Consider the following 20,807-nt stretch of genomic DNA (forward strand, 5'->3'; position numbering starts at 1 on the left):
TATAAAAGCAGTCTCCTCCAAAATTAGTTGAACTGGAATTTGGCTGACTCTGAGATGTTATCTTTTCAACATTTTCTTTACTAGAGAAAGATGATTTGACAGTGAACTTTACTAGTCAAAGATGAGGTCCCAGCACCTTTGCTAGACACCTTCCTGAATGGTTTAAAAACCCTTGACTACATTTCACTGCAGTATCAAATGGCCAGACTTTCACACTCAGGAAAGAAGTGAAAAGTGTTAGTGAAAACCATGTGAATGGAAAAGTCAGAAACAGAGAAAAAGAGCTGATTGCAAAGAAATGCTTAATGGACAAGAACAAATAGATCTACCACACAATAATATTTTAAATATTCTTGGAAAATATCTTGCTGAGTTCCTTTAATTGTCATTGAAAATTCTGCCCCAATTAAACACGAGTGGACTAAATGATGCAAAGCCATTGCACACATGCACTTACCTGTTCTGTCTCAACAAAGTTAGACACATGTCCATCATCGTTGACCCCTCGGACGTGGAAGCGGACACCGGCCCGCTCGCAGCTGATGCGGGAGATGAGGCAGGCTTTGGCCTTCTTGTGGGAAGCGTAAACAGTGCGGATGTCCACGACCCCACAGACCACCTTCAGCAGCCAGTCGGAGCAGTTCACCTGGTAGTGCTTGAAGGGCACATGCAATAGCTGGTTCCTGAAAGGTTCAACAACATACAGACATTACTGAGTAAAACAAACAGACAGGCATGGGTGTCACCTGACAACAATCACTAATTTAATCAAGTAATGTTTTATGACCCCTTTTCTGCTGTTCCTTATCTCTGCCCAGGAAATATTGAGAAGAAACCCTTGTGAACTACTACAGTGAACTGAACATGGCAAATTTTAACCACACAGCTGCCACCAAGGTGCTGTCTTTATATCTTGTATCTGTCTTATAAATTCAGATGCAAATGACACCTCTTTCAGCTCCAGAAATTTATATTTAGTATTATTTTCATAAATTACAGTGATGTCAAGCTAATTACTTTTTTTGGAAGAGTACTGCCTGGACCTTAGCATTCACTACAGGATGAAGAACTGGTTCAAAATCCACCAGGATTTTCAGAAAAAAAAATTTCAAACAGAAACTCTATCTGTAAGTCACTGGAGATATTGCAAAAAGTACTAGTAAAATGAAGAGGAACATCTGTTCTAACCTTCAAGATCAACAATTCAATAAACTTGTCATGTCTAGTTAACAATGATGCTAGTCTCTTCTATTATGATGTTTTTCTTGATTTCATGTTTCAAAATGTGCCTTTAATCACATAAGAGGGCCAGGAAAATATCTTTTATGACCATGCATTGCTTAATAGAGGATCTGTAAAAGAGAGTGAAACCCCTGAAAAAGTGTTCTTTTAGAGTACAGCATTTACCAAAAAAGGTGCAAGGCATTGTTACATTTTTAATCTAAATATGTAACAGAAAAAGCAGCTCTTTTTTTAGCTCAATTTAGCCCTTTTTGAGCTCAGTTTTTGCTATCTGTTCCACCTCTTTCTCCCACTTCTACTTGCATAAGAAGTCCTCACTCAGGCAAATTCCAGTAGAATTTTTTGTTGCAGTTCATTAAACAGGCAGTTTGTGTTGCCTATAACTTACAGGTCATCTTACACCTTTCATTGTATAACTATTTATCTCATTGTTTACTTTCCTCAAGCATCTGGTTTTTGTCTGAAATTTCCCATATCACCTAAATACCTCAAGATAAATTCTTTCTGGAGCATTTTTTTGCCTTTAATGTGATGTTGTCACCACTTTTCCCTGTTCTACAACGTACTGGAGAATGGAAACTCTTCAGAATTTACTTTGAGACTAGCCAGAAGCAGCAAATATACTTATCTTCCAAGAAGAAAAGTTTCAAAAGACAGTAGAGGGAAAAAGAGTTGTTTTAAATGTTCTTTATGTTGGGATATTGCCATCTTAGCAGTCTCATCATTGGAGTACAACTAATTTCTGCCACGTGTCTGACTTGACAATGCTTGGTGACCTTTTGGAGAGGGATGCATCATTAGCACAGTTGAAAGCAAGTATTTATTATGCATCTTTCTTCAGTTTTAAAGTCAACCCACTATATCTTACCAGTCAAAATCACATCATAGCAGGAAAGATTATTTAGCCTAACTGAACTGCTCTCTCATGTTAATTTATCACCCATTATGAACTTTTTTGCTTATTTAATATTCACCTACTTTGGGCCACAAGCCTCACTGCACATTCTAGCAGCACATTCACATTTAACCCTGCCAGTTATTTTCCACCTACATCAAACCCTCATTTATTTCCAGAACAGCTATGCCTGCTGTGTGACTTTTTGTTTAAAAAGAAGGGGGCAGGGGTGGGGATGGGTATAGAAATGCAAGCATTATGCCAAAACTTGCAAAGCAAACAAACTGAATTACATTAACCCAGCATTGTTTTTACTCTTTTCCCCTCAACCAATACTTACCACAATACAAGATAATTTTTCTTTGCTTTATAAGCACAAGAAAGGAAAAAGCACAGAGCAGTGTATCACAGGAGTTTTCTTTTGGGCAACTTATGTTTACACTGACCTGTAAACATATTAATATTGATGTTTTCAACATAAAAACTAGTGCACATTACTGAAACAAAAAACTCCAGACTTTAAACACATACTTTTAAAAAATAACAGATACTTCAGTGTAAACTGAAAGTTTGAAAAATGGGATTTATGAACAGCTCAAGCGCAGGTTTCCATTAGATAACTTTAAAGAAAAGTATTTAAAAGGACTGCAGGGGAAACAATTAATGACATATAGAGAGATATTTCTGTAGTATGAGCAATATATATCTTGTATTTCCCTCTTTGAAGAATAAAATGTCATTTTATAATGGCACTTCACTATCAGATAAATTTTAATTAAACACAAGTTACCATGTATTCATTAAAGCCACCTGCCCTGTAAAAGGACGTATCAATGAAATGAAAGGAGATGGACTTGAAATGCACATGTTCACTTCACTTCACTCTGAGAAAGTCTGAGTAATGAGATACAAGTGGGAACAACAGAAGACTCAAGTAGAACATGCAGTACTAACCAGAAGAACGAGTTACCAGATTCATAGCTGTTATCACCCTGCTTCTGAGCCCGCACAGTCAGGTCAAAGTTTGAGCCTGCATTAGGCCAGGAGAAATAGAACATCCCAGAGTTCAGTATTTTCTTCAAGGCAGTAACGCGCTCATCTTCCTTGGTTTCTTCCTGGAGAGGACAGAAATCTGTTGCAGTAATTTTGTAAACTTCAGCATCCAGGATTTTGCCCACCGACGTACAGCCTGTCACCAGGACCAGAAAGTGCAGCCGAGTGTTACCTAGAAAGTGACAGACAGTTACGAAAGGGTTATTTCCAGGGGGACTCGGCTCCTCATCAGTCCTATCACATGCAGTGCCAACAGGGCTCCAGCAGAGGCCAGCGTCTTTGCTTCACAAGAGAACAAACAGGAAAAACAGGCATGCACTGAACATTCTTCACATTTCCAAATTCCTCTTAACTGCAGAAAAGTGGCTGCAATTGTACAATATTCCATAACACTTGTCCATCGACATCCTTTGTTGCACTAGAGTGTGTTTTCCCCACTGACTTTATGAAGAGCAAAGTGCTTACCATTGGAACACTACTCAAAAAATCAATTTCATCACCCTACAGAACACAGAGCATTCAGATGCTTTACCGGCTTCAGCTGAAGCTGGGCATGTTCAGATATTTGTAAAATTTCAGTATTACCAATTCTTGAGATTTTGCTTTTTGTATCGCTAAAGCATGTACATGGTTCAACGACAACCTAAGCTATCACTAAAACCATTACATTTGCCATAACTGTGAAATCACAAAGCAGCTGAACTTCAGGGCCCCAAAACGAAAAGATAAATTTGGAACTTGAGAACATCACTGTAATCAGATCGCTCATACACAGAACCATCTCCACCTCTGCTCATTCTCTCTGAAATGGTAATTAAGAAACAGTAAAACAATGTTTCTGGAAGTGCTGGTTTTGCTACAAAGAAACTGCTTGATTCACTTAAATTGGCCTGTAAGGGAGACAATGTCATCCTAGTCACTCTAGTTAGTAAGAAAAGGTGGAAATGAGCCAGGATTTGTTAATTTAGCACAGTAGAACCAACAGCTGACCTGCCAAGAGCAAGTTAATTAGCTAAGGGCACAGTGACAATCTGGGACAGTATGGCTTCAGACAGCAAGAGGCAACACTTAGGATCACTTTTCAACCCTCCAGGGTGACCCACTGTCTGAAAATGCACACCAGCTCTCACACAACAACAATTCTTTTTCTGAAACACCAGTAGGGGAGTCCTTGCTTTCAGATAACAGGCTGGCTACAGAAGCTAGAGTTAGGGGTGGTTTTCAGCAGGGCCAGAATATTTGTGTAGGCACGTGGGACTGGAATGGCGGGACAAGGTGGGAGATTAGATATTATTCATTCTGTTCTGCTGACTCCAGTTTTGCATAAAGGCCAGTGTAGGTGGTATTTACTAAAAATCTCTGTTCATCACATTTCTTTCTATAACAACGCTGTGCTGTGTTCTCCTTCTTGAGTGCTTTCAAGAAGTATATTTTCTGTGCTTGTGATATTGCAGCAGAGGGCTAGAAATATTGACAGTTTATTCCTCCTTTGCACATGACTTTGTGTAATTATAAAGAGGAGGAGACACATTAGTTATCACCATGAGAGTTCATAACTGACCAAATACTGCCTTGCAGGCTCCAGAAAGGGTTAGGAGGAGTTAGCTGTCTCTCAGGACAGCTAAAAGCTTCTGTGACTTAGCTGAAACCATGCAAAACTGATCAGCTCAAAGTAAACTTCACTCAGAAGACTTTGGAAGCAATACATAGAAACACTATTAGCATGCCTTATTATCAGTCAGCTTGGTTAGTCACAAAAAAACAGTAGTGAAGGACTTGGAGAGCTGCCTGGGAGCAATGCTGAGACAAAGAGTACAAGTACTTTCATTGCCTTTGGTGACCTTAAGCTTTCCTAGATGGTTCAGAAGACATCAAATGAGAAAGTCAACATTAAATTAGCCAAAGAGAACAAAAACTTAATAATAAAGGGCTTGTTACCTGTGGTTCTGTCCTTTGAGGAGCTTGCAACCAGTGGAAAATCACTGGATCTAAACAGAATGATCCTCTAGTTCAAGAAGGAATTGAATAGGAATATTTGCCTTAACTAGAAACTTGCTTTTGCTTACCAGAGACTATAAACTCTTTTCACTACCTCCTCCACTCAACCACTCACCCCCAAATGGGATACTCATCTACACACTCCAAGGTCCAGCATCACTACTCTCTTAAATCACTAGCTAATAAGCTCCAAAAAAGTAATCACGCCTGAGAAGGTATTGCATTGTCCCTGAAGTGTAAGGAGATTAGCTTTCTAAAGCTGTGATACTTTTCTGCCACTGGGCAGTAACTCCACAGGAAAGAGTCAGGGTTGTTCAGCCTGGAGAAAAGAAGGCTCAGGGAAAATCTCATTACAGCCTTTCGATATTTGAAGGGGGGCCTATAACAAAAGATGGAGAGAGACTTTTCACAAGGGCTTGTAGTGATAAGACAAGGGGCAACAGTTTTCCACTGAAAGAGGAAAAATTTAGTTTGAATACTAGAAAGACATCTTTTGCAATGAGAGTAGTGAAACAGTGGAACAGGTTTTCCAGGGAAGTTGTGGGTGCCTCACCCCTGGGAAGTGTTCCAGGCCAGGTTGGAAGGGGCGTTGAGTGACCTTTTCTAGAGGTAGTGTCCCTGCCCATGACAGGGGCAGTGGGAGTAGATGGTCTATAAAGGTCTCTGACTTGAGCCATTCTACAGTTCTATTCACACAGAATAATCTCTCTATGGTACTCCAAATTACAGAGCAGCCACCAGGCACTTTTCATTATACCTTTGAACAGGGACAGGCTGGCAAAGGAGCCCACACAGCCCAGAAACTGGAGAAAAAGGATGAAAAGAGAGACTTAAGGTATGTTAAAGCTAACCTGCTTTGCTACTTGGTCCTCCCAGGCTGCTCTGTGAGCTGAGGTGGTCTTCACACCAGCTCCAACTTCTCTTATTTGCTTAAATCACTCAGGATTCGCTACAAAACAGACAATGCAGAAACCCTATAACATCACAGCCCCAGCTTAACACAAATCTTTCTGACTCTGTACCTTGGAAAAAAGTCCCAAGCTCCATCCTCTGATAGCACTTTCATTCCAGGTGGTATTTGGACAGTGTTCTTGGGAACCACCTCTGGGCTATCACTGCACTGTCTGCAGAAGGAAGATCCCTGCTTGATGCACATGTCCTCTTGGCACAGGGAACAAGCTAATCATAATATCCTATCCTCTGTGCCTGTGTCCTGCCCATTTTATTCACAGCAAAGATGTAGCCATTGGGTTCTGAATGCTCCTGTCAACCTTTCACCCTTTAATAACCTCACACAGCAGAATTAATGCTGCCAAAACACTGCTCCACTATGATCTTTTAGTCACGTTTCCATTAAGGTATAAGAAATTACCACTAAACTATACAGCTAGACACAGAGAAGGCTTTCCCTGTCTTCCCTTCTTTACAGCAACATCTAGATGGGCCTACAGTTTTAAATTATGACATGGAAGTCCTTCAGATTTCAGTTGCCTTTTCAGGTCAGTTTTACTTGGTACCAATCACCAACCATATCAGCTGTAGACTATTTACCATACCCCACCTTGGAAAATGAAAATATTTTTATTTCTCCTTTAACTTACACAAGTAGTTTAATGTACAATCCTGATTAATACTAGATTTCTAAACTGTACACATAGAATAAAGTGATTTAGGAATGTAAGAACTTCAATTGAAGATCACAACTGTAGAAATGTCCTTCCTGTCCTTGGGATGCAATATGGAATGCTTTAAAGAAATCTCTGAAATAATTTCAGAGCAAGAAGTGAAGTGTTCCTTACTGGTCATGCTTTCTACAGCAACACATCTATAAAAAAGCAAGACCCACATATAGTACTAAAGAAAAAAATTATTTCAAAGCTTATGAGTCAAACTTTGATGTCAGATGAATGGGTACAAATGTTCATGCATTGTGACCAAGATCATGATTTTGCCCCATTACAGCTATCAATCACTACAACAATCTGTAAAGAACGCATTTGAAGAAATTTAAGAAATGTTTGCTCACAGTGATATGTGCTGAATGCCCTTTTATTAGGTTGCACAAGAGATGCAGAGGATGAAGAATATTTAGCACAGAAACAAGACAATAATAATTTCCATCCATTTTTTCAAATGCTCTTGTGAAACCAACTGCCTTTATCCAAGTTGCACAGGAAATGCAGTTCTGGTACATCACAATGCACAATAATAAGCTGCAGTTTCTGTATTTAACCTGTCTACATGACTCAAGGCAATTGTTTCCTCTGCAGCTTAGGGGATGATTTCAATGTTGCCTATTCTGAGCTACAGTGAAAAGGAGTCCAATATTCAATTCTTATTTTGTCCTTCTTAACTGTAACTATTTCGCTCAAGACTGCCTTTTCTTTCCAAAATAGATTTTCTCCAATTTTTGCTCTTTCTCCATTCCATCACAGTCATGCCATTGCCTTATGTTCCCTCAGACTTTTCCATCTCCACTCCACACATACTCCACTCCATTTTGTAGTCCACTAAAAATCAATTTTTCCTCTCATCTGTCTTCAAAAATAGCAACAGAATACAACAGAGCAGTAAATTCTAACCACCTAGTTGAAAATTCCGGAGTATATCTACAGCAGAATTATGAAAAGAGCCAAGACTTTCCAAACTATCATCTTAGTCTCAAAGATACTCCTCTTTTTCTTCTAAACACAACCACATTTTTAGGATATGTGCAAAAGGAACAAAAGACAGGTTCTTAGTTGTCCTTTTTGCTTTTGAAATATCTTCCTTTCAACTATACACTGTATATGTACAAGAGTGAGAGTATATACACAATCTCATGAATTCGGAATGCCTCCCCAAATACAGCAGCTGTATTAAACCAAACAACCTATGTGCTGATGGTGTTAAAATATCCCCTTATGTATGTATCTCCTCCTGACATCACAGTATCTGAAAAAAAACACTGTAAAGCCAGCTCTTTTAACACTTTGCTTAAGATGTATTTGTCACTGCTAGATCTTTGGCAGCAAAATCTTGGCTGAGGTACAGCTCTCAGAGACTGTACAATTCATTCTGCTGCCATCCATTTTACAAAAGAAGGCAGAAGAACTTAGTGAGTCATGTTAACAGACATAAGCACATACAAGTGAATGTTATTACTGGTGGGAAACATTAACTTTGTGAGTCAGTTTCACATATTTCATCTATTTTCTTGTGAAAAGCATGATCTACTTTGGCAGGCATACAATGTGATTTATTTGGATTTCTAAGCAGTGATATTTACAGATTAATTAAAATGTTCAGAGACATCTTTCATGTCTTGGCAAAAAGTTTTCCCTTCTGCTCTACAAATATACTCTTAACATCCCAGTGGAATGTATTTTCACAAATGCTCTCAGTTAATTTAATATTCATGGTCTGCATGTTTCCAGTAGTAAGAAAAAATGCTGATACTTCTGAACAAAGTCTATGCAATCACTGAAGCTCAGTGACGAGCTAGCCAATTATGCCTTTGTTAGCAGCTGCTAAAATACATTATACAAAAATGGAAAAAGCTACATTGCATTCCTGTGGTCGTTTGACTCGACCTGGCTGGATGCCAGGTGCCCACGAAAGCGGTTCTGTTACTCCCCTCCTCAGCTGGGCTGGGGAGAAAAATAAAACGAAATGCTTATGGGTCGAGATAAGGGCAGGGAGAGATCATTTAGCAGTTATGGGCAAAACAGACTTAACTCAGGGAAATTAGTTTTAATTATCACTAATCAAAACAGAGTAGGACAATGAGCAAACACATCTTTTTTCCCAGGTTTAACTTTACTCCCAATTTTCTCTTCCCCAGTGGTACAGGGGGATGAGAAACAGGGGCTATGATCAGTTCATCACACATTGTCTCTGCCACTCCTTTCTCCTCATGGGGAGGACTCCTCACACTCTTCCCCTGCTCCAGCATGGAGACCCTGCCATGGAACAAAGATGTCCTTGAACTTTTCCAGCATGACTCCATCCCATGGGCCGCAGTCCTTAACAAACTGCTCCAGAGTGGGTCCCTCATACAGGGTGTAGGTCTTCTGGAACAAACTGCTCCAGGGTGGATCTCCCACAGGGTCACAAATCTGGCCAGTAAACTTGCTCCAGCGTGGGCTCCTCTTTCCATGGGTCCTCCCAGAAGCCTGCTCCAGAGTGTGCCTCCCAGAGGGTCACAGCCACCTTCAGGCATCCCGCTGCTCTGGCATGGGCTGCAGGTGGATCTCTGCCCCACCATGGACCCCATGGGCTGCAGGGGCACAGCTGCTTCCCCATGGTCTGCACCACGGGCTGCAGGGGAATCTGAGCTCAGGCACCTGGAGCACCTCCTGCCCCTCCTTCCTCACTGGCCTTGGTGCCTGCAGAGCTCTTTCTCTCACATATTCTAACTCTGCCCTTCTCCAGCTTCAGCTGGGCAGGTTTTTTCCCTCTTCTTAAATCTGTTATCCCAGAGGCACTCCCACTGTTGCTGATGGATTCAGCCTTGACCAGCAGCATCTCTGTCTTGGAGCCCACTGGCATTGGCTCCACTGGACACAGGGGAAGCTTCCAGCAGCTTTTCAGAGAAGCCGCACCTGTAGCCCCTCCTGCTACCAAAACCTTGCTACACAAATCCAGTACAATTTCTTTGTAGTGTTAATCTTTTACAGAAGCAACAGCTAAAGGGATGGAACTCATGTAAGATGGAAAGCCTAAACCAGACTGTGACAAAAACTTGGGCTATCTCTTGAATAGTGAGATAGCAGACATGTATCTTCGCTTTTTGAAACATGTTAGAAGCAGAAAAGGTTTGCTTACCTTCACTTACCATTACAGCATGACCCTCTGACTTTTCACTGAATTTTAACAATCCCTTCCAAAGCAAGTCCTGTACCAGAGCTTGTAATCTAATGCTAGAACAAGGCAGAGGTACAGTGACAAAGCTCAGAAAGGAAAAACCCTCACACTTTCAGAGCACTGAAGTTAAGCATATGTTGTTTGAGAAGAAATAAGGACATGAGAAACAGTAAGGCTGAGAATATTTCACACCCCATTTGAAATCATTCACCTTTTAACATGAAGACAAAAACTGGATATATTTGGTTCCCACCACATACAAAAACTACCCTTATATGTAGCTTGAAGAGATTGGATTAAATAGCTACATTCCTTTATTACTACACGAGGATTCATTAGACTTCTATGAAGAAAAACAGACCCAAGTGCCAAGAAAAACTAATCACGAGTCCTCCGCTTTAAATTACATTAGCAAATTGATACAAATCTCCAGAGAAATGTCTAATTAACTCCACAGGAAACAAAACAAACAAGAAGTCCACATTCATTAAAAAAGACTAGATGGACCTACAGTTTTAAATTATGACACAAAAATCCTTCACATTGCAATTGCCTCTTCAGGTCAATTTCAAGTCATATTTCTCAGGCTGCAAAATGGTAAGCAGGGTATAAAACCACACAGTTATATCTACTGGCCTAAATACACCACTGCTCACACCACTACTGCCTTTGGTAGATTCCTTGACCAAGCATCAAGTTACATGGAAAAGTCTTGTCATTTCTCCAAGTGAAAATTAGGGCTCATTGTACCGACCCGGGAACAATGCGTACAGTGCTTTTTTATTTATGCATCTAAATCATCTGTGATTTTTAAGCACTGTGTAAGGCCCTATTATCTTCAAATCAATCACTGCAGTTCTCTTCTTAAAGCATGTTATTTCCATTAACATTCCGGCAGGCACTGTAATGACAAGTCCTTTGCTAAATCAAGATTCCCAAACTGTACCAAAATTTACATTGATGACAATAAACATTCCTTACTACACTAATTGAAGCCAGAGGCCTTCTGCAAATCCTTATCCATATGAATGATTAAAGGCAATTAGGCATTATAGCAAGAACTGGCAATCTGCAGTACTGTGCTCTCAGATGACCACGATAATCAGTGTCTAAACATGATCCTTAAAGAAGAGAAGAATTAAGAAATCATAGTTTGCCTTGGACAAATGTGGTAGGGGAAGAAGAATGGCAAATATCTTCAGGCAGCTAAGAATGTTAGACAAAACAAATTAAGAAAAAATCCATCCATCATGCAGTGATATGGTTTTGGTCCAAAATAGAAAAAGAAACAGATATTTTCCAGACTGTACATGACAAAGTGCAACTAGCTCTCACAATTTAGGGAATTAGACAACTTTAGCCACTTATTGTCATTTAGCATTGTCTGGGCATTTTATGATCTCAGGCATACAGATGGTGACTTACCACATTTAAGCTGAAGCTCTCCTAAGCAGCCGTAAGCATCCATGAGCTTTTCATACTGTCCTTTAATGGCATCCTTTTCTTCTGGAGCTAAGGAACAAAGAGAAAGGCAGGAAACTTAGTTATCCAGTCTCCATAAAATTTTCAGATTGCTATTATTCCTATTGCATGGGAACCAATGCTATTTTCTCAATCAACAAGACTACAGTGCAAAGGTAGGGTTAAAATGCTGTAAAACCATAGAGATTAAAACATGATGGGACAGAAATGCACATCTCCACACACCACCCTAGAAGAAAAAAGAGTGCTCACTTGATTTTTAAATCTACCTGATCGTTAGTAACAATTTTATTCTATGGTACAGATGCCACATCAGTCTAAATAAATAAAGAAATACATGAGCACATGTAAAATTTACACTGTTCTAAAATAAGAGCAGGAATAAATCAGTCTTGCCATAAGCTAAAATATAATATCTTGATGATAATATATTGATATGTCTTGATGTACAAAAAGAGAGAGTTTATACTTCCAGACTCTCAGTCTAATTCCAGACAGAACTGGAATTTTTTTATGCAAGATAACATGTTTTGATGTAGACACAACACCAGATGCTGATTTTAAGAGGAATTACACACATTTTAGTGAAGTAAGAACTAGTTAATTAAATAAATAAAGGATCAGATGCTTGTGTTATATTTGTGCATTTCTGCAACAAGCAAATTCAATGGGCACATACTGAACATTTAGACATTAAGCCAGACCACAGACCAAACTTGCCATTGGCTACTTTAACATAAAACTAGCATACTTCCTGAATGAGTAAGTCTGCATTTTGTATATATTTCCCAATGAGGAGCAAGGTTAATCTCTCAAATGAGGAAAATAGACTGTAACCCTCAAATGTCCTTTTACTTCTTGAACTACAGATAAACAGCATAAATAGTACTTTCAGAGATTTGCTAATAATATGCAATCTTATGCTCCTAATTAACTTCAGCAGTTAAAACCTGAAACCTCCGGGTATAAAAAGGACAAACTGAACTACTTGCAATGAATGATAGAAGAGCAAAGAAAGAGACTTCTCTTTATAAATCTCAAGAGGCAAAGAGCTCTATGAGAAACACAGAAAACAAATAAATATCCCATATATTGCTGACACTTTGAAGTGAAATGAAGGACAATTCCTCTTGCAAAATTCCTTAGCAGAGGCAACCCCCAAGAGTAATTAAAACATGTTTATCTCAATTTTTGCATTTGTGACAAATAAAGAAGACTTGTTTAATTCTTTCTTAATATTTTTTTTACTAGCATACTTTCACAACTTACTTACTCTACTTTCTTAGAACATTGAGTAAATGAGGAGAAACTCACAAAATGTTGATACCACACATACCAGTGAAGCAAAGCATAAGCAGCAGACAGAGAATAAAGTGATTTTTATTGGGTAACAAATCTCTGGACAGTAACAATTTAAATACTCAGTAATGGCACATTTTAAGGGCTGAGACTGCAAGCTCAGTTCTCAGGAACTTAAAAAAACACTTTGACAAAACCAGTTTAGATAGACTATAACAACGTTTCCATCTTTGAAAAAAAGCCTGTCAAGGCTTTCTTATGTATTAAAAAAAGCAAGTTAAAAAAGGTGATGTTTCACTTTCCATGGCATCTTTACTAAGTAGAAATATACTGACAATTTTTTCTCAAATCTGTTCTCTCCTTTAAAAGCAGTCTACACTAAAATAATTGTGCTACTTTAAAATAAAAAGGGAAAACCAAAACCAAAATTCTTGCTCCTAATATTCCAGCTTTAGGAAGAAATCTAAAACAAGGGAAACACCAAGAGATTCAGATCTGAGACAGATGCGGGAGCTCATAAAGCTGCAGGCCAGGCACAACCCGAAAGCATTTCAAAAGTCACTTCAAAAGCATGGCAATGCTCTTCAAAATAGAATTACAAGCTGGAAAGTTGGCTGTTAAAAGTGTCTGGTAAGAGCACAATCCAAAAGAATGGAATTTATTGCAGTGTAGAATTAGGCAACACATAGCTCATTCCACTACTGGCAAGAAGTACCTGCCACTGGCATGTATGGAACCCACTGGAGTTTCCCAGGTCAAGCCAGGGGCATCCCACACCCGTCAGCTGCTGGCACAGGACTCCTCCAAACACGCAGCCAAAGAGCTGAGTTTTGGCAGTCCTGGTGCAGGGACACCGCCGTTCTGGGCAGGCCACTTGTCAGAGCCTGTGTCTGCACAGCAGCTTCAGCCAGGACAGGAGCACCAGCACAGCTGCCTGGAAGGAAGGAGCAGGAAAGGAAGACACTCAACAGACACAGCCATGTCTGTGGGTCAGGTAGAGAGAGGCCAGAATGTCTTAGTGCCTATGGGCCACATCTGGGGGGGTGGTATATGTAAATTCCCTTTGTTAAAGATACCAATGGAATTTGAAGTGTCCTGTCCTGTTAAACTCCTTGGTGTTGAACAAAGGACATCATTGAAGAGGGCTTGACCCAGGTTCATATCCTGTTATTAAAAAGAAGCATTTATAAAATCTCAAAATCTCATTGAAATCTCAAATAACTGTCATCAAAACCTAAAAGATCTCCTCGGGCATTCAAGGAATTCTAGGACATGAGTCAGAACCAGAAAGAGTGTAGCTACACAGAGAAAAAAACTTATGTGCTACTTTGTCGGATGAAGAGAGTTAAAGGGAAATATTTCTATGAAACACTTTAACCCTTGTAAAACAAGAAGCATGCAATAATTCAATGAAACCAAGCTACAATAAAATAAATTATAAGTGATCTTTTCCATGCATAAAATATTTCAGATCCAAGACACTCCACACCATGAAAAGATATACAACTACATTATACCATATGGCCTAACCAAGTGTGACTTCCTGCTTGTAAAAGCTGCAATTTCAATTTACCAGCTAGCAGGAACTGGCCAAACATACACCGTTTCCTTCATTCAATCCCTCCTTAGGGCTGAACCCCCAGAGTCCAGCAAGAATCAGCACAACTCTGAAGCATATGGACCCCAGAAAGGTCAGAAACTGGAGGAAGAGGGTAGAGAAAGGTACCAAAATTCCAAGTCCAACACTAAGGACAGACACAGTGATACCTGCAACGTCAAGATAAAAATGAAGGAAAAGTTCTTGGAAAAAAAACCAAAGAGCCTGAGCCTGGGTTATGGATTCTGTTTCTCCCTTGTGATTTTTCAGCCCAATTCTGGAAATAGTCACCTGCGTGGCTGTAGGTACTGCTACAAAAATGTAATCTCAAGCATGTTTCTAAGCACTTTAAGAAAATAGGATTGGTGTCATGGGATGACCTTATTTGTGTCATTTAGCGTTTGGGGGAAAGAGGTGTGAACTTTCCCCAGAAACAGGGAAAAACTATAATCAAACCAAAATTTCATACCAAAACTCCCATATATACATTACCATAAGCACCTTACCTACAAATAAGTCCAATGTCCGCTATTATATAAGTTTAGACAATTATCTCCAAATTGTGTTTTGAGTTATCTGCAGACACATTTAAAGTATTTTGTGGTATTTTCAATATCTCTCACTAAAATCTTCCTGTTCACATTCTATCCAAGCTACACAGGCATTATGTAAGTCAGACTGTATTCAGAAACACCATACAGGCCAAGCAGTGCAGAGCTGGGAAGAAGTCTGTGGTCAGAGCTACAGTTAAGAGAATCCAAATACTTAAAGCATTAAGCAATGTATTTACCAATTTTCTAATAAGATATGTTTCTGCTTGAAAACACAACAAACAAACCAGAAAATTGGCATTTTGGAAAGGTCAGTTCCCTGGTTTTCTATATTAGATTGACAGCAATCTGGTTCTAGTGAGAGATAATGTTTGCACACTTGGATGTGCATATATGAATATATTAATTCACAATCAAAGAATAATGGATTAATGAAACCACCAAGTTTCTAGTGGCCAGCTCCATGCTGCTGCAGGCAGTCAAGAAAATAAAAGGGAAGTCCCTAAGTGATTTCTCTGAAGCTTGGCCATTATCTTTATGTGGTTTCTGCCGTAGATGACTCATTTGCATAGAAACTTGCACCAGTCACTATAGACATAACCACTACAAAGAATTCATCCCTCACAACCACTACTTGTCTCCTAGCATAGAAAACAAGTCTTGTAATCAACACTCTACACTTACACGAACACATCTTCCCTCTTCTCTGTACCCAGTTTGCATTTTGACAACAGTGAAAGAATTGCAACACACACTTTTTCCTATAATCTAAAGCATGATGTTCAGCCTGAGAAACCATAGCTTGCAAGTGCCCAGTGCCAGCATAACCAAGAAAGACAGGACTGCTGCTCTGGAGACTGCTTCCACAAATGGAAAAGTTTGAACACCACTAAAACTACAGAAATCTTCACAAAAGTTTGCGCTAGCTGTATGAATATTCGGGTGTAGGAGTAGAAATGAGCCATGGTGGAGGCCTCACTGTTTTGGATAGAGTGCTTAGAAATACATTCACAGTACTTACACAAGTATTGGTGCTTGATTTCCACACCCCACTCAGTGGCACAGTTGTTCACATAAACAAAAACCAAAGCTAATTGTAAACAGTGCATGTACATACAGCACAGAAACACCTTTCTGTACAAAAGAAGGAAAAGATAAAGCACAGGTAAATAACTGCTACTTCCTGGTTTTGCAAGACTTTACCCTGATTTCACTCTGCTGCATCAGAGAACCACGCACACACCTGCAACTGAAGCAGCAGAGGAGGCACAGAGCTCCTCCACAGAGTGTACACACACCTTAACTCTACGTACGTTTGTCTCTAGTAAAGGCTAAGTTCCCAGATCTGTGGGTAAAAGTCAGGAAAAACCTCAGACATATTTGCAAAAACACACACTGTATCAGCTATGAACTTCTGTACTTTCCAGACACCATGGTCATTTAGGATTTAACATAACAGGTGATGTAACATCCTTTATAAAACCAGCTGCAGAATCAAAGAGCTTGCAAAAAAAAAATCTCTGCAGCCTTTGGCTCTGCCCTTGAGAAAACATATTATTATGCTGAAATTCAATAGCAGAGCACTCCTGTTGACAGCTTTTCACTGAAACTACCTGCCATAATAAAGTTAAATCACCATATTTTCAGCACTATAGCCTTAGATTAGTTTAGCAATTGCCTTGACAGCAGTCCAGAACTACCTTGTGCAGTTCACTTCATCTGTAAACCACTGAAACTGTAACGTGTTTAAACTAGGAACAGCATCTCTAACCATACTCCCTGTTGTATTAAGCAAAAATTTCTAAATCAATGACAATTTATCCTTTATGACTCTAGGTTTCTTCCACAGAATATATTGATCTTCTAGTTCACAGAATTCCTGGAAGAATTGTTTCAGGCTGTCACCCATCCTTCTGGAGATGACTGAAGCTTTAGGATTGCCAGCGGATAGGGGGGAAAAAAAAAGCCTCCTGCAAAATGTGTCATTCAATTCAAAACAGCAAATTTTACCCTCCACCCTACAGTGACATCATGAGAGAAGGAAAACAAACTCCAGTCCTCAAAAATACTATTTAACTTACAGTAGAACAGAAAACTGTTCTGTTGATATCACATCACTATACAGATTTAAGGGGTTTAGGGATATGCAACTAGGTTTCCTGCAGTGATTTTTGATTTCTTGATTTTTCTAAAAGTTTTTTAGTTTAGGTTTCCATTACAGGACAAGCATTCTCATTTTATAAATCGCTGACATTCAGGCAATTAGAGATCTTTACAATACTTTTCCACTGCTGGAAAGGATGCAAAGGATATCAAGGATGCAAATATTTTTCAGGTATTAAATCTCTACGCAGTAAGGAAATTATGAAACATAATCAATTTGCAACTAAAATTGTCATCATTATCTTTATAAGATATCAAGAGAGGAAAAAGTATTAAGTCAACCATTCACAAGACAGCATCAAATTGTTAGCTTACACATTCGGAAGTGTTTATTTCAATGAGGAGTTTGCCAGAGGTTTATAGCCTGTATTGATTCTGTACAAGTGTGTGGTTTTTCAGATTTCTTTTTTTGTAACACCACATCTAGGACAATTCTCATTCCTTTCTGCCACTTGAACTAGGTTAAATTCAACATTTAAATTTCTTCCAGTACAAAATTATTATAGAAGCAATTAAACTTTACGCAAGTGCAGATGTCACGCCTGTTCAAGGGCAGAGATACCTGGTAATTATGGACAAAAAAAAGAACAATGACTAAAATTTCTTCTCAAGCCTTCACTGTCCCTCTATGATTATTCCTCTCTACAGTTCTGTTTACATGAGGGTGCAACTGCAAAGCTATATAAACTGTTGTACAACTTAAGTGCTCCAGGTATACCAATCTGCTTTAATTTAGTGTAGAGGTTTGCATAAGGCACAGTTGCATAACTCCTCCTCACCACAGGTATGCAATTTTTAAGGAACTTTATTTTAGAAACAGAAAACTAGACAGAGAGGCCAAAACTAACACAATCCTAGGACTAGTATGTCTGAAACCACACATATACAAAGTTTATGCTAACCTCCCACTGTTGTGTTCTATGGTTAGCAACGACCTAAAGGCAAGTCAAACAAAACAGAATTAATGTTGTTTCTGTTACCACCCTGCTTTGAAGCTTCCTCTTCACAATTCTTCTGAATTCACCAGCACAATACCTACTACTGGTTTTCCCTCATTTTCTGGTCCTCTGCTGCATAAACAGAAGTTATCTAAACAGGCTCCACTGGACAAACTAGCTTTCCTACAATACAGGAACCAACCCAGGAAGGAATAGAGGAATCAAATGAAATAAAATGGCAAAGTTATTACCATGGAGTGGGCTGAATGCCAACACAGACATGACTGCAGTTATCTCAAGACATGACACTGGACTTCCAAAAGGCAAGGTAAACGGGCTTTTAACCCTATAGAAATCACTACTTGAGAATTCCTCTAACACATTTTAAGAGAGACTGTATAAATTCTATAATCATAGAATCACAAAACCATTAAGATTAGAAAATATGTCCAAGATCATTGAGCCCAACCATTAAACTAGTACCACTGTGTTCATCATTTATACCATGTTTCCCAGCTTCCACATCCACACACTTTCTGATCACTTCCAGGCATAGCAGCTCCACCACTTCCATGGGCAGCCTGTTTCCACAAGCCTGACCATCCTTTCCGTGAAAAAATTTCTCCTAATATCCAATCTAAACCTCCCCCGGTACAAGCTGAGGCTAGGTCCTCTTGTCCTTTCACTTGTTACCAGGGAGAAGGGGCCAACCCTCACCAGGCTACACCCTCCTTTCAGGCAGTTGTAAAGAGTGGTAAGGTCTCACCTGAACCTCCTTTTCTCCAAGCTGAACAACCCCAGCTCCCTCACCTGCTCCTCACAGGACTTGTGCTTCAGCTCCTTCCATTCTAGTTCCATTGTTCTTCTCAGGACATGCTGCTATTTTGAGATAGACCAGGATGCCATTGGCCTCTTTGTTCGCCTGGGCACACTGCTGGATCATGTTCAGATGGATGCTGAGCAGCACTACCAGGTCCTTTTCGGCTGGGCAACTTTCCAGCCACTAAATTATTTCAGGCATAGCAATTCAAACAGGGGATGGCAACACTGGGGGAGGAAAAACTACTCCATGTTGATGATACCTTTAATTAGTGAGATTTCAAGTCATTCCAACCACTGGTCATACAGGTGGCTCAGGGCTGGCTAGGTGAATACTGGACTCTCCCTTTTATTCATGCACATTGGCTTTAGGAAGTGGACCTGCTTTAGATTTTTATCAGAATAACAAAATACAGACCAAACCCCATTAATATTAATATTAATATACAGTTTTAATGTCAACAGGTTTTAGGGTTTCAGGGAAAGTGAATAAAGTTCTGCTCAGTACTGACTTTTCACTGCCAGTTCACTGAAACCTGACACAAAACCCCCCCTCTAGAAAAATGTAACACAGTTATGTCTACTATTACCAAAGAATTTAGCAAGAAACGGAACCCCCAAAATATTGCACAATATGAAACTCTAATAAAATATAATAAACAAAACAAAAATCCCTACACTGTGGCAACATCTTTTCCATGAGTGGTCCCACTATCAGAACTATTCTTGAGAAAATCAGCTGCCCCTTGATGACTTTTCTGGCTTTCATAATTTTATTCTGCATGTCCTGCCAGTGTACACTGTGGAAGATTCAGCTCAGTGGACCCAGATCCTGAGGTGACATTGTGACTGACATTGTGCAAATCACAATGTGCACACAGATCTTACTACAACAGTTTGAGCTGCTTGAACACGGGCTCCTACAACGCTGTGGACAGCAGCATGATTGCAGGCACAGGTATTAGGCAGAAAACAATTTAAGAACACAACACAAGCATGTTCTCCTACATTGCCTTTTGCCCCTTGCATTCTCAGTCACCTCATTTTTCTGTGTCTGCCTCAACATTAGCGACATCAGCATTGCATTAATTCAGGTCCAGCAAGTACCAAAAGCATGAGGTGAGACAACCCTGAGAATGTTTATGAGACTCCTCCAGTAAGAGCCAGACACTCAAGTAACCAAATACCGTTCAAACCACAGGGGCAACACAGCAAGAAGCCAGGAGTTTTTTATGGGAGATAAATCTCAAGTCAGTCGTCCCAAAACACCTCTGTTGTGAGCTGGCTGTATTCACTGGTGGTTAGCACCCGATGTAGCTGAGTAGAAACTTCCCCAAGAGGCAGCGGACCTCATTTCTTTACCTGGGCCCTCCTCTGCAGCCAAGGCTGTAGAGGATAAGTCTTGTACACGAAAGGTGCCCTGTGCCTAGACCCCACCGCAGCCCGGTGGCCTCTCCTGCTTCTTCTACCCCGGCTGCTGGTGAGGAGGCTAAAGATACCGAGAGCAGCGAGGGAACGCGGATCGGGAGATGCTGGGCAACCCTCCATGCACAGCACGTACCGCGGGTCACCCAAATGCGCCAGCAAGTGGCCAAGCCTGGAGGGCCGTGCTGGAGGTCTGGGTGTAAGTGAGGCGAGACGCTCTCCGCAGCCAGCATCCCTCTGGAGGTGGCTCTGCTCCCCTTCCTCCCTCCATGACACGGAGGAAAGTGCCCCAATGCTCCTGGGCATCGCCTGCTGCCGTCGCACCCCGTGGTCCCTTCACAGGCAGAGGTGAGCACCCACGGACACCCACGGGCCCCCAGCGCCGCCCCCGCAGGCACTTACTGAGCGCCGCCACGGTGCCGGCCTCCAGCAACAGGCAGTCCTGGCGGCTGCGCGCCTCCAGCAGGGCGCTCGGCCCCGGCTCCTGCTTCCAGAGCAGC

At 40.4% G+C, this 20,807-nt stretch overlaps 1 protein-coding gene across 1 annotated transcript in view; it reads right to left on the reverse strand.

The window, feature by feature from the left end:
* The window catches only part of SYNJ2 (synaptojanin 2), a gene marked incomplete at its 5' end in the record, with an annotated part of 65,243 nt that extends 44,443 nt beyond the window's left edge, over positions 1-20,800 (reverse strand). Inside the window, 4 exons of the mRNA XM_005420108.2 lie at positions 458-683; positions 3,092-3,362; positions 11,459-11,545; positions 20,710-20,800. Of these exons, the coding sequence (XP_005420165.2) occupies positions 458-683; positions 3,092-3,362; positions 11,459-11,545; positions 20,710-20,800 (675 nt within the window). The remainder of the gene's footprint in view (positions 1-457; positions 684-3,091; positions 3,363-11,458; positions 11,546-20,709) is intronic.
* Positions 20,801-20,807: the final 7 nt, after the last annotated feature.

Source organism: Geospiza fortis, unplaced genomic scaffold, assembly GCF_000277835.1.
Source record: "Geospiza fortis unplaced genomic scaffold, GeoFor_1.0 scaffold162, whole genome shotgun sequence".
Taxonomy (NCBI): Eukaryota; Metazoa; Chordata; class Aves; order Passeriformes; family Thraupidae; genus Geospiza; species Geospiza fortis.